The sequence below is a fragment of the Manacus candei genome, unplaced genomic scaffold (genome assembly GCF_025592945.1).
Source record: "Manacus candei isolate 608988 ecotype Guabito, Panama unplaced genomic scaffold, ASM2559294v1 h1tg000018l, whole genome shotgun sequence".
Lineage (NCBI taxonomy): Eukaryota > Metazoa > Chordata > Aves > Passeriformes > Pipridae > Manacus > Manacus candei.
Window position 1 is genome coordinate 16,775,548 of NW_026138066.1, and position 13,997 is coordinate 16,789,544.

Consider the following 13,997-nt stretch of genomic DNA (forward strand, 5'->3'; position numbering starts at 1 on the left):
CCTCAAATTTCCAAATTATTTCGCATCTAGTATTACAGACCAACTACAGAAAGTCTCCTATACAGCAAGTAAAAGAACCAGGTTGGACATTTAGCAAAAAAATAAGAATGCCACAGCAACATTTTCCAAAATCACAATGATTCAGCCGAGTGCCTGGATTTTAACACATACACTGTTTCAACAGGATTTTATTATCTGCTTCCTTGAGTAGAAACATCCACAGGACACTAATGAGTTCCAACCAACTTCCTTGAGCTTGGCTGCTCCTGGGTTTATTTGTGATGAAATGTTATGAGTACAACTCAGATCGCAGCTACTCAGGTTGCAAACTCGAAATTTGAGCTGAAAAGATCCATTTGGTGACAACTCCATGCCCCTGCCAGTGTTGTTTCCTGAACTGTTCTGTTCAACTGAACTTCTTCCTGTTTCCCATTACTGAACTGCCTCATTTTCCCACATCACTGCTGCTAACATAACAATAAAAAGAACAAAAAGAAGAATATATCCTGCTGTCATCTGCAGTGCAATCACCTTGGAATTCTTCTTTATGTTGCCTCCTTATACTTTGAAAACCCTTTCTGACCTGACATAGAAGGCCACTAAACTGTCCCTGTTTAAAATCTTCTTCCAGAAATTCACTGATCTTAAAAGACATCAGCAAATCTATCAGTTTTGAAGGTGGGTACCTCATTTTCAAAAGGTTATTATTCAAGTAACTTCCTGATGATACCTCATCTGTTATTTTTCCAAATTATGGCCTGATATGTCATACATGTCCCTCAGGGTGATAGGCTTTCACAGCTTTTAATCAACAAATAAAAACAACTCTTCCAAAAAGAGTTTAAAATAAGTTTAAATACATTTGCAATAAAGATAAAAAAAAGAAAGATGATTTCCATTTATCCAGCCTAAATGGGTTGTTTTCCTTGCTTCCAGAAGACATTCGAAGAGATTTCGTTTCCTAGGCATTATTACTCTACGGAATTTTTTGTGATATTTAAAGTCCCTGTTGCCACTGAACTGTGTATGCAGTGTGCTAACGGGCATCTTTCCAAACTAATTATTGCTGATATTCTAATTTTGAACACTTATATGTTGCTATTAAATTATTTTCGCTGTAGATATACGTTACCAACTTTGTAAGCCCACTGTGAACCTGCGTGCTAACTGGAAAATTTTTCCTCATCAACTCCTCACTTTTTGGATAATAAGCCATAAGGAAACACACCTGGAGACTTCCCAGTCCCTCATTTTCCATCTGAAATTCATTAACTCAACCATTCTCTCAACTAATAGAACCTTACAGAATCAAACTACATCATATTTTTCAGCATAGCCATCATTTCACCAGCATTTATGAACAATCTCCAGGACTTCTGCTACTCTGACCTAAGATAGTTTTCTCAATGACACATGAAAAATAATTTTATTACCATATTTACTAAAAATAAATCATTAACAATGCAGTAACATCTCTTCGTTTAAAAACGCATTCCCTGAATATATTTTCATAACTCCATTGCCCACATTTGCTGGGATTCCACTAAACCTAGGTGGATGAAATCCATTCCTGCTCAGGTAGAAAAAGCTACAGTTTTGAAATAAAAAAGTTTGCTTTTTGAAAAGGAAATGTTTTTTAAAAATCCAGATTCCTACGTAACCTCATGAACACTGCCAGGATATTGATAGTTTAAGGTGTGAATACCAAAAGTATTCAGAAGCCCCACTGAGTAGTTTTTCACTGGTGTCCTTTAAGATTGTAAAAAAACCAAGTCAAAACTGTGAGCACATGGAAGTAGCAGTGGTGCATTCCTTGCCATCTTCTCACTGCTAACAACACAACCTCACTTTTGCATTATATGTTCTCCACATCAGTGAAATGAACTTGATTAAACTGTGATTCTATTCTCATCTCCTCTTTGTGCTGAAGAATACAGATATAATTTTGTTTCTTTCACCTTCTCAACTGAAAGTACAACTCAAGGGCTTTCCTTGTATATAGGCCAATCCTAATAACATGATCCAGTTACACTGGATTCACACACACTGTCTTTTTCCGCTGTCCCACCCCCATTAACTTTGAAACATTTGAATCCCCGCTCCTCCACCCCCAATGTGCAAGAACACAATAGTTACAACCAAGAACCAAAATATTTACATGTTTGGGGCATTTTGTCAGCCTATCTCAGAGCTCTTTTGTTTCACTATTTTGTTTCACAGCTATTCCCATGGATGGAAATATTTCAAACTAAAAAAATTGAAGCTTATTTTATTATTTTATTATGTTATTCTCTAATCAACCAAACTTCTTCTAAGAGAAACCTGAAAGCAGATATACTGTACAGAATTGGTCTTAAGTTAAGAAAATCCTCTGGACATTAAGTTAACATCCTTCAAAAAGACAGCACTTTTTGTTCCAGTACTGCATTTCTTCACCAGAAATCACCATGACGTAACCTCATCAGACAAATCCCTTGTCAGTTAAAATACACCCTAGCAGATCATCTATGAAGATACACTACTTTTTTTTAAGAAAGTACTCTCTTAATTTTAATCTTTCCTTAAGGATGTTCTCTTTTCCTAATCTGAATTAATCCTACTTTTTTTCTTCACAAGCCCTCAGGAACTCGGTTGCCCTTCTCCAATTTTTATTTGTCAAAGCTTTCTTCACAGGAAAGAGAAAGAGAATAAAGCATTCAGTTTATTTTCTGAACAGAATCTCTTATCATTGAATTATTCTTTTCCTATTCAGACACAAAGTTTTCAACTGACATTGGATTGTGGTGTTCAGATTCTCAACCCACCCTATCCACAGAATACCCATTCCCTGTTTTCTTTCATTTTTCACATTTTCCAAAAACCCTGAAATTTGTTGTTTTTTTTTTTTTTAAGTCTGACACCCTCTTCTACTGCTGAGGATGTTTATTTAAGTAATTTCTCATTACTATCTTTATGCTTTCTTATTTATTCTTAGGCAAGTTATCTTCAAGAAGATGCAGAGGATTTTTGGAAAGTACTTTTAGCACTTGAAAAAGATCTACAGGGATGCAGGGGCCTGTGGAGCTATCCATGCTCACTACCCAGGCATTGGACTACTTGGCACACTACACACAAATCATTCAGATGTTTCAGCTAGAGCAGAATGACATTTATTTAGCAGTCTTTACATTACTTGCATATTACCTGTTCTCTGAAGACTATTTAGACAATCCCTGGTACAATTCCAGGTCTGCAGTTCAAACAGCAAACAGCGTCCTGTCTACACTAAGGGGGTGCACTGACATCTGGAACGATTTCTCCATGTTCTCTGATATTTACCCTCTACCATTTAGGGTTACTGAGGAAAAAAAAAATCTGTCTCTAAATGCTGTTCCAGAGATGACTTATGATAGTTACACACAGCTTCCAACACAGCCAGAAACTAATTCTCCTGGCTATGCAAGTAGGTTGAGTTTTTCCTGTATTACACAAGTCGTTTCAGCCATTTTAATAACTATAATGGTTAAAAGATAGCTTGGCTATAAGCCTAATAAAAGGCATTTAAATATATATATATTTACTTTTTGTAGATGATCCAAACAAAATAATCTTTCATTTTTGAAATGCAGCCCCTTTAAACAAAATGAAGCAGCTACACAGTGCCAGGACCACCACAGAATCATTTTTCCAACAAGGGGAAATGAGGAGTACCATTATTCTGTTGAAATCAGTAGGAGAAAAGATCACCCAAGATCTTAATACCATAGTGATGCTTCTTACACCATGTATGAGGAGAAGGTCATACTGGTATTTTCCTGTAAGATTCAGTAAAATCCTAAAAAGAATTCCACATAGTGAATGACCACAGTTCATTCAGTGTTCTCAGTTTTTCTGGACAGCTCACCACCAATGCTTTATTTGAGAAATCTGGTAAGATCACAGCCTGAGACCACTTATGTGATACCTTGTTATGTGGCTACGATAAATTACATCAAGTCAGCTAAGAAAAGAGACTAAAAAAACGACAATTCAGCCTAAATCAACCATGACATCAAAGAAACGTGAAACTTTATAAGGGATACTCAAGTATATCAGTGACAAGAAAGATGCATTTGAAAAAAGGCAGTTTAAGAGCATTTGAAAAAATTTGGTGGTGCTAAAACTAAGTCTAGAACGGCGTGAAGCAAGTAGGAAGTTGGTTGCATATAAATCCAGCTTTCGCCCACGCTCTGCTGATGAGCCAGCAGGGAGCCACCGGATTTCATGTGAAGAGCCTTAGGATGCTGCTTGCAATGGATATCAAAGGTGAAGGCCTGCTTTAAACAGTGCAATAGAGCCATCAGGACAAAACCCCACAGTTGTTTCTAATGAGACAGCATTTAAAATAGTGGTGATTCAGTCTGAATTGATATTTACTGCGGGGTACTCCCAGGATATAATATCACCTGGTAGAATACCAGAGGTTCCTATAACACCAGTAATTCAGAAGAAAAAAAGTTTTGTTTTTCAGCAGCAAAACTATAGAAATCCTATACAGTTCCAGCCATCACTGATCATTTCCTCACATACTTGTTTTACTTCTTCAGAGAAACAGTCTGCCCAGCTTGAGATAGTCCCACGTGCAATTCCACAAAGACTTACCTACACATATTTGTGTCACTAAGGGGCATATTTGAAAAGGTTTTAAAAAACTTTTAGAACTTTGCACAAGCAAAAGCTTTAACATAATTAACAAACAGCTTTCTATCTGTTTAGTGTTTACAGAAGTATTCATTACCAAGGTACTTAAGCCTCTCATCAATAAACAAAAAGCAGCTTTTAGAAGTTTTGATATAAACAGTGCATTTACCACATCAAACCAGGTCTCAGAAAGACAACCTTCTCTGGATTTTATTTAGATGGAGGCTGCTTCCTGGTGGTGCTTTTGAGCAGGCTCCCACAGCCAAAGGCTGCTGCACTGGTCTCTGTATGAGTGGGTTAACAGGTACCTGGGATTTGACACGCCTGGTTCTCTTCAGCACAACATTCATTCTTGAAGCCTGCTTTGGGGAAGCCTGGGCATCTGAGCTGAGGTCCTCAGCCTCCACCTTTTCCTTAAGATCCAAGTTAGGCTTTTGGATGCCCTAGGGGATCAGAGCACAGGACACCGTGATGATTGGTCAGGCAGTGCCAGTCATTCCACAGCCTGTGAATCATTCTGTTTGCTAAGAAACAGGACAAGTGAAGTCACACAGCATTACACACACCGTGTGGACAAGAAGCCAATTAATCCACACACCCTTCAAACACAGAAACCCAATCTCAACTACCAACTTATCAAGAGAAAAAGAGATCTTTGCAATTAATCATATCTTTTGCCTTGTTTTCCTTCCCAATAAGAGTTGACTTCAATCCTATAACGAAATACCCAACAATAACTACACAAGGTGACATTATTATAAGTTCTAGCACTATTCTGTCACAGGTGAGTGTGAGGGTCGTTCTAGCTTTGTATGCAGAGCTGAAGCTTCTAAAAGCACGGGCCCTATGTAGTAATGCAGTAACACAGCACTCTCTGTATTGTTTGGGTCCCCTCTTCATATAGTGAAAGACAAGCATCTCACCATAAGGCTGACTCCAGACTGGAAGAGCTCATAGGGATACAAGATCCGTTCATAATGAGACTTGAGTAAGGACCCTGTGCCTTTCCCTGGAAGGTAGCCAAGCCGACTTGCCACTTTAGACCATTTCTTCTCTTTAGTGACTACTTCAAAGCCTCCTTTGCTGGCAACAATCTGAAATGCATAAATAAAAAGTTAAGGGTTTTGAGCTGCTCTCACCAACTTGCATAAATCAAGAATCAATTAAACCAACCAAATGTTAAAAGGTTCTATGTAAAAGTGACAGAATCCTGGACTTAGCTCTTGTTTCCCAAAAGACTAGTACTTTAATAACTAATCACTTCCTTAGACTCATTACTTCATGCATTTAACGTAACAATGTATCTAGTAAATGTAAATTGCATACTGTCCTAGACAGGAGGAGTCCAACAGTTAAGATTTATGATGTGTTGGAAAAAATACAAACCCTACCATCAGAACAAACTGAAAAGTTAACTCTCACCAGACTCGTACTCTGATGCAAAACACAAGCCTGCCCAGAAGTAAAGCCTATTCTAACAGACCCCAGGCAGAAGGGAGTGTTGGAGCTCAGAACTTCAGAGTTAGAGAAACTCCCACAAAACCCTGAATGGAAGAGAGACTACTATAAAAAGAGGAAAAAGGGAATTTACCTTCCAATTAACTCAGTCCAGTTTTTACACTGGTTTGAGACCAGTAATTCATATACAGAACTATTACTGCTTACATATAAAAAACAAGACCATTTGCCTCCATGTAATGATCATAAACAGCATATGAGTTGCTTCCCCAGAAACACTGGCAACATTTCTACTGCCTCCATTCCTTTTAAAGTTTCAGTGCCAAGTAGCTAAAAACACCAATTTCATTTATATTATTGCAGGACTAGTACCATTTCTGCAGCAATGTAGTTTTGCATTGCATTTCTTTATACAAGGACCACAAGGACCAAATTTCATGCTTAATGTTTCACAGACTGTTAAAAACCTCAATGCAAAAACATTTTGTTACTGGAGTGAAATTCTTTGTTTGCTTTTGAGGTTGAGGTAAATTCAGAAGTCTAACTGCGACAGTGACAAGCAAATTTGTTAATTTTAGTTCTTCCTATAACCATAGTTAAATAAAACACTAATATTATTGATCATTATTTTTCCTCATAGTTACAGAAAAGTTCCTGAAAAGCATTTTAAAATGAAGCCAGTCCTAAATTTCAACTTATCTTCAAAATTTCCATTACAATTTGTTTTCCAAAATTATCTATACAAGAACAACGGCTAGAGAAGCCATTAACGAACTATATGAGCTTAGACCTGCAAATCTGCAGCCAACTAAAATGTTCCAGCTCATAACAGTGACCCAGATATTCGCCAGCACCCCTGATACTTTGCATATCCCAGTAAACCACCACAGACACAAAAAGAAAAAAAAAAACAACACTGAAAGGCGTTTTATCAGCTTTTCTCTGCACTTTATCAGCACTTCCAGACTTTCCAAAGTACTTGACTTCTTTTTCTTTAAAAATAAAACCTATTCAGATCTTTACATTTTTACTTACCTGTGAGAAAGGAATCTTGATGGGGAATGGAAACTGATGCTCTAACCTAGAAGCACTAGAACTACCAGAACTTCAGTCTTTACCCTGTAAGAAGAAATCTACCTATGTATATTAACAAGCCATCCTTAGCAGCTAAGTTTATAATGATACATATATTTTGCCAGTGCAAAAGCAAATTCCAACAATTCATTTGTGTTGAAAGACAACACACCAAATAGAACTACAGCAGAATAGATTTCTAGCCAGCCTTAAGCCAAGTTTGTTTTTAAAATTAAACTAATTATTCCTGAAGCTGACATTATAAATTCTCAAAGATGCACGTTTATAAAAACCTCTGCTGGAAGAGAGGAGGGAGCAAGTACAACAATTAACTACAGAATTGCTAGTTCAGAGCTGAACTGCACACAAGCACAGTGCTGCTTTCCCCAAAGAACACCTCAAACTCCTGCAGCTCCACCACATGTGAAAAAGGAGAACTAAAAAGCAAGTGGCCAGCTGACACCAGGATATTCAAGCTACAGAAGGTAATGAATACCTGCTGTATAGAACCCAACCAAAGGCAACTCATTTAACTATGCTATGACATGTCTGCCACAACCATTCAAATTACAAATGTTGCTTCACTGTGGTCTTTTCCCCACTTATTTAATCTCCACATTAATGGGAGTGCAGTAAAACAAGCCCTCCCTGTTAGTTGGCTTCTTGAGCTTGAATGAAAAACCAAGTCCCTGCCTGACTAAGGCCTACAAATACTTACCTTGCTCAGACCATAGAGATCCAGTATCTTTCTCTCAACCACAGGGATTTTTAAATTGGATCCTTGAAGTTCCCAGAATTTTGCTAACTGATCCAAGAAGTCCAGCTTCACTCTTGTCATTGCCTGCAATCAACAAAAGCAGACAATCATGCATGTCCCAAAACAAATGTGACAAAACCTTACAGTCCTGAGAGAAAACAAGGTAAGTTTTTATAACGTTCTCATTTTCAACATGCAACTTGGCAAGGGAGGTATTTCTCAGCCATGTTAAAAAAATCCTAAAAATAGAAACACTAATAAAAATAAAGTCCTTACAAACAGAAAATTGTATATGTTTTTCTCTCTGCATTTAAGATCCTATAAACCAAACTCCTACCTAATAGTTTCTTGGTTTGAAACCAAAACACAAACTTATGAAAAAACCCAGCATTCCAGAGAGAAACACAAGAGCAATTATTAAAATATACATTGGTAGGGAGGGGGAGAGTTACAAACAGTTTTTATATATGCCTCAACCATGCAGAGAGGCCTCCTCCCCTGAGTATTTTAGGAGTACTCAAATCACTTTCCATAAGGAGACCCATTTACAAGCCAAACGATACACGACGTTTTGGCACGTGAACAGAGCAGGGCTTTGAGAAGTGTTGTAGAGAAAAGCAAAAACCAGGCCAGAATGGAACTCATGCTGCTTTCAAGAAAGCTCACATAGATTCCTAAATCATAAAATTAACCAACTATAATAAGGCCATAAAAAAATTCAGTTCATTTTAAGGCTTAAAAGGCATTATCAAGATAGTATGAGGTAACCAGAGGCTTCAGAACAGCAGTAAATATTTCAAGAGAAAAAAAATCCTTGCCTGTGGAGCTCTGAAGGCTAGACACTGGCTGCTCTTACTACACACATGGTATTTGGAATTCATTTTAGACATTTCCAGTTGAATGTGAAAAGCTCTTGTGGTTATTTTGGGTAATAAAATAAAAAACAGACTTTTCTCAAAGCCATGGAGAGTTATTTTATATGAACTCTGCCACTGCCAAGTATAAACATTGATGTGGTCTACGGGTTTCTAAAGTATCCCCCATCCAGAAACCTGCCAAGATGCAAATCTCAAGCAGGGAGACCTCTTGCTTTCAGTGCAAACACAAAATTATATCAACAGTGGGAAAGCTCACCTCCAGTTCATTCAGGCGCTGAATTCGTGGAGTGAAACGAAAACTTTGTACTTCACATGCAAATGGAGGCTGCCAGTCCTAAACAGAGACAGAAAGACATTTTATTGCTTCCAGAAACTTTTCAAAAAAATGCACAAAACCAGCAGACCCCAATAATGTCTGAGTAAACAGGCTTCCAACAGTAAATGAGTTTCTCAGTACTGGTGATATCATTTTCCAATTTTAAGACATTCTTGTGCTTATACAATAACGTTCCTCCCACTATATTTTAGTTAGAGGAAAAGATCCTCACAGAAGTAAAAATGTAAAAGAAAATAAGGTTTAAAACATTTCAGCATGCATTGTTTCATGCTAAATTTAAATCAGTGGTACACCCTGTAGCTTGCTGGTTAGTTACTCTAAAAAAAGTTCCACATATCTTGCACACTGAAAAATTCTCACTGTCAACAGCAACAAAGACTAAATAAAGCACATTATAACACATCTAATGTTTTCATGTACAAAGATAAGACCACCAGTCAGGAGCCCAACTCTTTAACAGAAATGGAGCCTTAAACAATGACCTTCTCAGCACCACCAGCCGTCGGTTCAACCACAAGTGCCTCCCAGCCCTATCTCCCACAACTGTGTTACAACATCAAAACAAGTCATTCAGTTTTTTAGCACTTTTTTTAAAACAAAATCTTCAGTTACAGCAGATTATCTACCTGGTAGCAAATGTAAGAGAACAAGGACACCCCATTCCAAGTGGACAACCCACACTAAATATTTATTATTTGCCCTGCTGCAGCACATAAATGCCTCAAGTCCAACTGTAAAATATTTACAGCTTCCAATAATGGAAAAGAGCAATAAATCAGTAAGGTTAGCGTGAAGTGTCTGATTCAGTCCTTCTTGCAGGCTGCAAATCAACTCGTGCATCCCGTGAAACCCTGCAGTGCAAACAGCTCGGCAATCGTGGAGAAACACAAACACATTCCACGGCCAGGAAAGTTCTCGTTATTCTCAATGAACAGGACCTGGATCGGTTTCTCGTGGCCTCTCAACCTGAGCCATTCTGCTTATTTTAGAAAGGGCAGCCCCGCGGAGGTCAAGTTTTCACTGTGCCATTAAACCAACTAAACAGATTCCGGGAACCAAAACAGGCCGGGAGAGGGATCATGAAATCCAATCGGCAAACCCCGTATCTCGGTTCATGCTTTCTTTTCAGGTTTTTACTTCTCTCGGTGTTTTCAAGCCTCTTACTTAACTGCTACATTTAAAGTCCATTCGTACTTTAATAATTTAGGGATCTAACTGCCTTCTCGAGATGGTTTTCCCAGGTCACTGGGCAAGTGATCGTGAAGTAATGACCGAACCATCGGAGCGATCAAGCTTCTGCCTCCCAAACGGCCTCGAATAAACATAATTCCCCTGCACAAACAGGCCGCGCTCCTCTTAAGAGTTGACAGACTATGCTTATAAACAGCAACCCGTTAAAAACAAACGCCCTCTTTTCTCTCTCCTCCCCTCCCGGAGCAAACGCCCGATTTCACCCACGAAGCCCTCGCAGCTTTCACAAGTCGGATGGCGGGGGTTTTTTATTGAAGTGACAAGACCGTGAAGTCCCGGACACGCTCCCGCACTGTTCGCTTCTCGCCTCCCGCAGAGGAACCTCCAAACACCCCGCTCCGAGGTCAGAGACTCCACAGGTCTCTCGGTGCCCCCGGCAGGGGCACCGCGGCCTGTCGGAAGGGACACACGGTACCCCGGGCGACCCGGGGGTGGGAGAAGGCGCTGCCCGGCCCCTCACGCCCCCCGCGGAGCTCTCGAGCCGCGCTCAGCCCCCCCGGGAGCCCCCGGGCGCGGTACCTTGGGGGGCCGGATCTTGCAGATGCCGGTTTTTTCGGCCAGGCCGCGGATGCGGCCGATGAAGCCAAGCGGGTCGCTGAACTCCTCCCAACTGGGCTCGAACACGGGGCACTCGGGCGGCGGCACGAACTCGGCCGCGTAGCGCGACCCACCGCCCCCCGCCATGGCCGCAGGGGGAGGGGGGCGCCGGCGCCGCCGGGAGCGCAGGGCGGAGCGGGGCGGGTGGGGCGCTCAGGGGCCAGACCGGGGACCGAGGCGCATCCCCGGCGCAGCGGACGAGCGGCGGTGCCGAGGTGACGGTGGCGGTCGCTGTCCCGGCCCGGGCCGCTCTCCCCGCCCGAGCCCCACTCCTCGCGTCCGGCCCGCCGGAAGTGACGAGCCTCTTTAGCCCTCCCCCGGAACTGCAAAGCGCGTTGCCTTCCGATCCGAAAAGTAGTCCCCCCCCCACCCCTCTGCTGGCGAGGGACCTCCCGCGCCCACCGCCCCCGGGGACTCCCCTCCGGCAGGTCCTGGCGCGCACACGCCCCGCCCAGCACTCCTCAGGGTACCGCGCAGGGCAAGAAGGCGCCGGGGAGCGGGAGGGCGGGGCCGGCGCCACTTCCGCCGCGGAGGAATGTGCGAGGAAACCCGAGCCATTCAGTTCCGGTGCGGAGCGGCCGCGTCGCCCATTGTCTGGGCCGGACGTCAGGCCACGCCCACAGACAGGCCACGCCCCCTAATAGGCCCCGCCCTCCCATAGGCCCCGCCCCCGGGAGTGGGAGGGTCCGTCCGTCTGTCCGTGACCCCGGGACCCTCCTGAGCTGGAGGAGACCCGCAGGGACTGTTCAGTCCAGCTCCTGTCCCTGCACAGGAACATCCCCAGCAATCCCACCATGTGCCTGAGAGCGTTGTTCAAACGCTCCTTGAACTCTGACAGCCTTGGCGCTGTGATCACTTCCCTGGGGAGCCTGTTCAGTGCCCAACCACCCTCTGGGGGAAGAACCTTTTCCTGATATCCAACCTAAACCTCCCCTAACACGACTACAGGCCATTCCCTCGGGTCCTGTCACTGGTCACCACAGAGAAGAGATCAGTGCCTGCCCCTCCTCTTCCCCTCACAAGGAAGTTTTGTACTGTGATGAGATCTCCCCTCCATCTCCTCCAGGCTGAACTTCAGGTTGGGCCCAGTACTCCACCATCACCCCCCAACCTCTGTGCTATGGATGGATACTCTGCTGATCTCCCCTGATGCCATGTTTTATTTCCTAAGTCAAGTAATCACAATTTAGGACCTGTTAAGTACCTCTTGGGACTCATTAAGTATCTCTTTTGCCTATGCATCGCAACATAGTATTTCAAAATAAATTGTATGTTGTTGTTTTTTCTTTTTAACCAGAACCCTGCCTTCGGTGTTCACCAAATGCCACATTTCACTTTATTCTCTGTGAATATTTATTCTCTTCTGATTATTCAGACCTTGGTCCTAGTGTTCTATTTCAGGCTCACAAAAAGTTAATTTCCTCCCCCCCCCCCTTCCCGCCATGAGGCTTACAAGATCTGCTTCAGACCCAATACATTTACCTATGAACTCCTTCCATTTTGTTTCTATTATTGTTTGGTTGTGTCTCTCTCCTGATGAGCTGTACCAGAGTCCTTTGAGGAAATACACGTGTATTCTATTCCCATCAGCAGAATCAATAACGTTCTCAGTTTGAAGGTAAGCAATGATTTAGCCAGGAATACCAGAGGGAAAAATCTCCATGCTCAAAAGCTTTGTTTTGAGAACCACTCTTTTGCTGATTTTCTTGTAGACTGACACTGACTCTTCAAAGTTGTTTCAGCTTTGTGTTAACATGTTTGGGTTAGTGGAGGGCTCTGGAAGGCATTGCTGGGAATTGTGCAGGATTTCCTAACAGCAAAAAGCTAAATATCCCAAATAACCCAAGGGGGCATTTTTTAAATCATATCAGTTCTCCAAGATATCCTTTCAGAAACAGAATTTTACGCTTTTCTCTGTTACCTGCTCCAGTTTTGGAGCTGTTTGCTTCTGAAACACTGGTCCATGCTGGGACTTGTGTACCCTCTGTCAGCCTTTATTCTTCTTGGTTATTTGGAGGTATTTATCACTTTTCTGAGAGAAGACTTCAGCTCTTTTTACAATGTATTCAGCTGCTCTCTGGAGAGAGCACCCCATCTAACTAAGGGGAATCATTGAATATCCTGAGATGGAAGGGACTAACAAGGATCATCAAGTCCAAATCCCTAATAGCAGTCTTTCTTTTGGACTTTGCCAAGACAAATTATCTACCCTCCTCTTTTCTCTATTTCATGAGAATATCAATTTGAAGAAGAATCACAGAATCACAGAATATTCTGACTTGGAAGGGACTGACAAACTCCAACTCCTGGCTCTGCACAGGACACCCCAAGAATCACATCATGTGTCCAGGAGTGTTGTCCAAATGCTCCTTGAACTCTGTCAGGCTCGGTGCTGTGACCACTTCCCTGGGGAGCTTATTCAGTGCCCAACCACCCTCTGGGGGAAGAACCTTTTCCTAATATCCAACCTAAATCTCTCCTGACACAGCTTCAGGCCATTCCCTCGGGTCCTGTCTCTGGTCACCACAGAGAACTGATCAGTGCCCACTCCTGCTCTTCCTCTCACGAGGAAGTTGTAACTGCAACGAGTAACCTCATAGCTTTGTAAGTATGTAAGCAAGTGGTTTTTTTGGGTTTTTTTGTCATACAGAAAGTCGATTTCTTTAAACAAAGTGTTTAGAAAAAAAACTGGCTCGTTAGTGCATAGGCTTTTTTTTTTCCCCAGAACATTTAATGAGTTAGGAGACCATGTGTTGCATAAATGGTAAGACCACTAGTAGGTACTTCTGGGTATACGAGGGGGATTGGAGAGGCTAAAAGGCATCGAGATGATCCAAAGAATACATTAAATTCAGGCAGAATTCAAGTCGGTAACTTATTGTGACTGCACAATGTCATGTTTTGTTCAGTTCATTTCCAAACACAAATGGGTGTTTGAGTAGCAGTTTTTGCTGCTGTGGATGTAAAGAGTCCCCTCTGCCAGGTT

General features: G+C 42.0%; 1 protein-coding gene across 3 annotated transcripts in view; it reads right to left on the bottom strand.

Moving 5' to 3' along the window:
- Positions 1-11,344, bottom strand: part of KDM5A (lysine demethylase 5A) — a 50,274-nt gene extending 38,930 nt beyond the window's left edge. Inside the window, exons 1-5 of one of the 3 annotated variants that reach the window (XM_051784892.1) lie at positions 10,934-11,344; positions 9,083-9,160; positions 7,910-8,032; positions 5,583-5,753; positions 4,968-5,102 (exon numbers count right to left, since the gene is read on the bottom strand). In XM_051784892.1, the coding sequence (XP_051640852.1) occupies positions 4,968-5,102; positions 5,583-5,753; positions 7,910-8,032; positions 9,083-9,160; positions 10,934-11,098 (672 nt within the window). In that variant the 5' untranslated portion in view covers positions 11,099-11,344. Of the gene's footprint in view, positions 1-4,967; positions 5,103-5,582; positions 5,754-7,152; positions 7,706-7,909; positions 8,033-9,082; positions 9,161-9,789; positions 10,864-10,933 lie in introns of those variants that run through there. The other 2 variants (XM_051784893.1, XM_051784894.1) reach the window with 2 other exon arrangements.
- Positions 11,345-13,997: the final 2,653 nt, after the last annotated feature.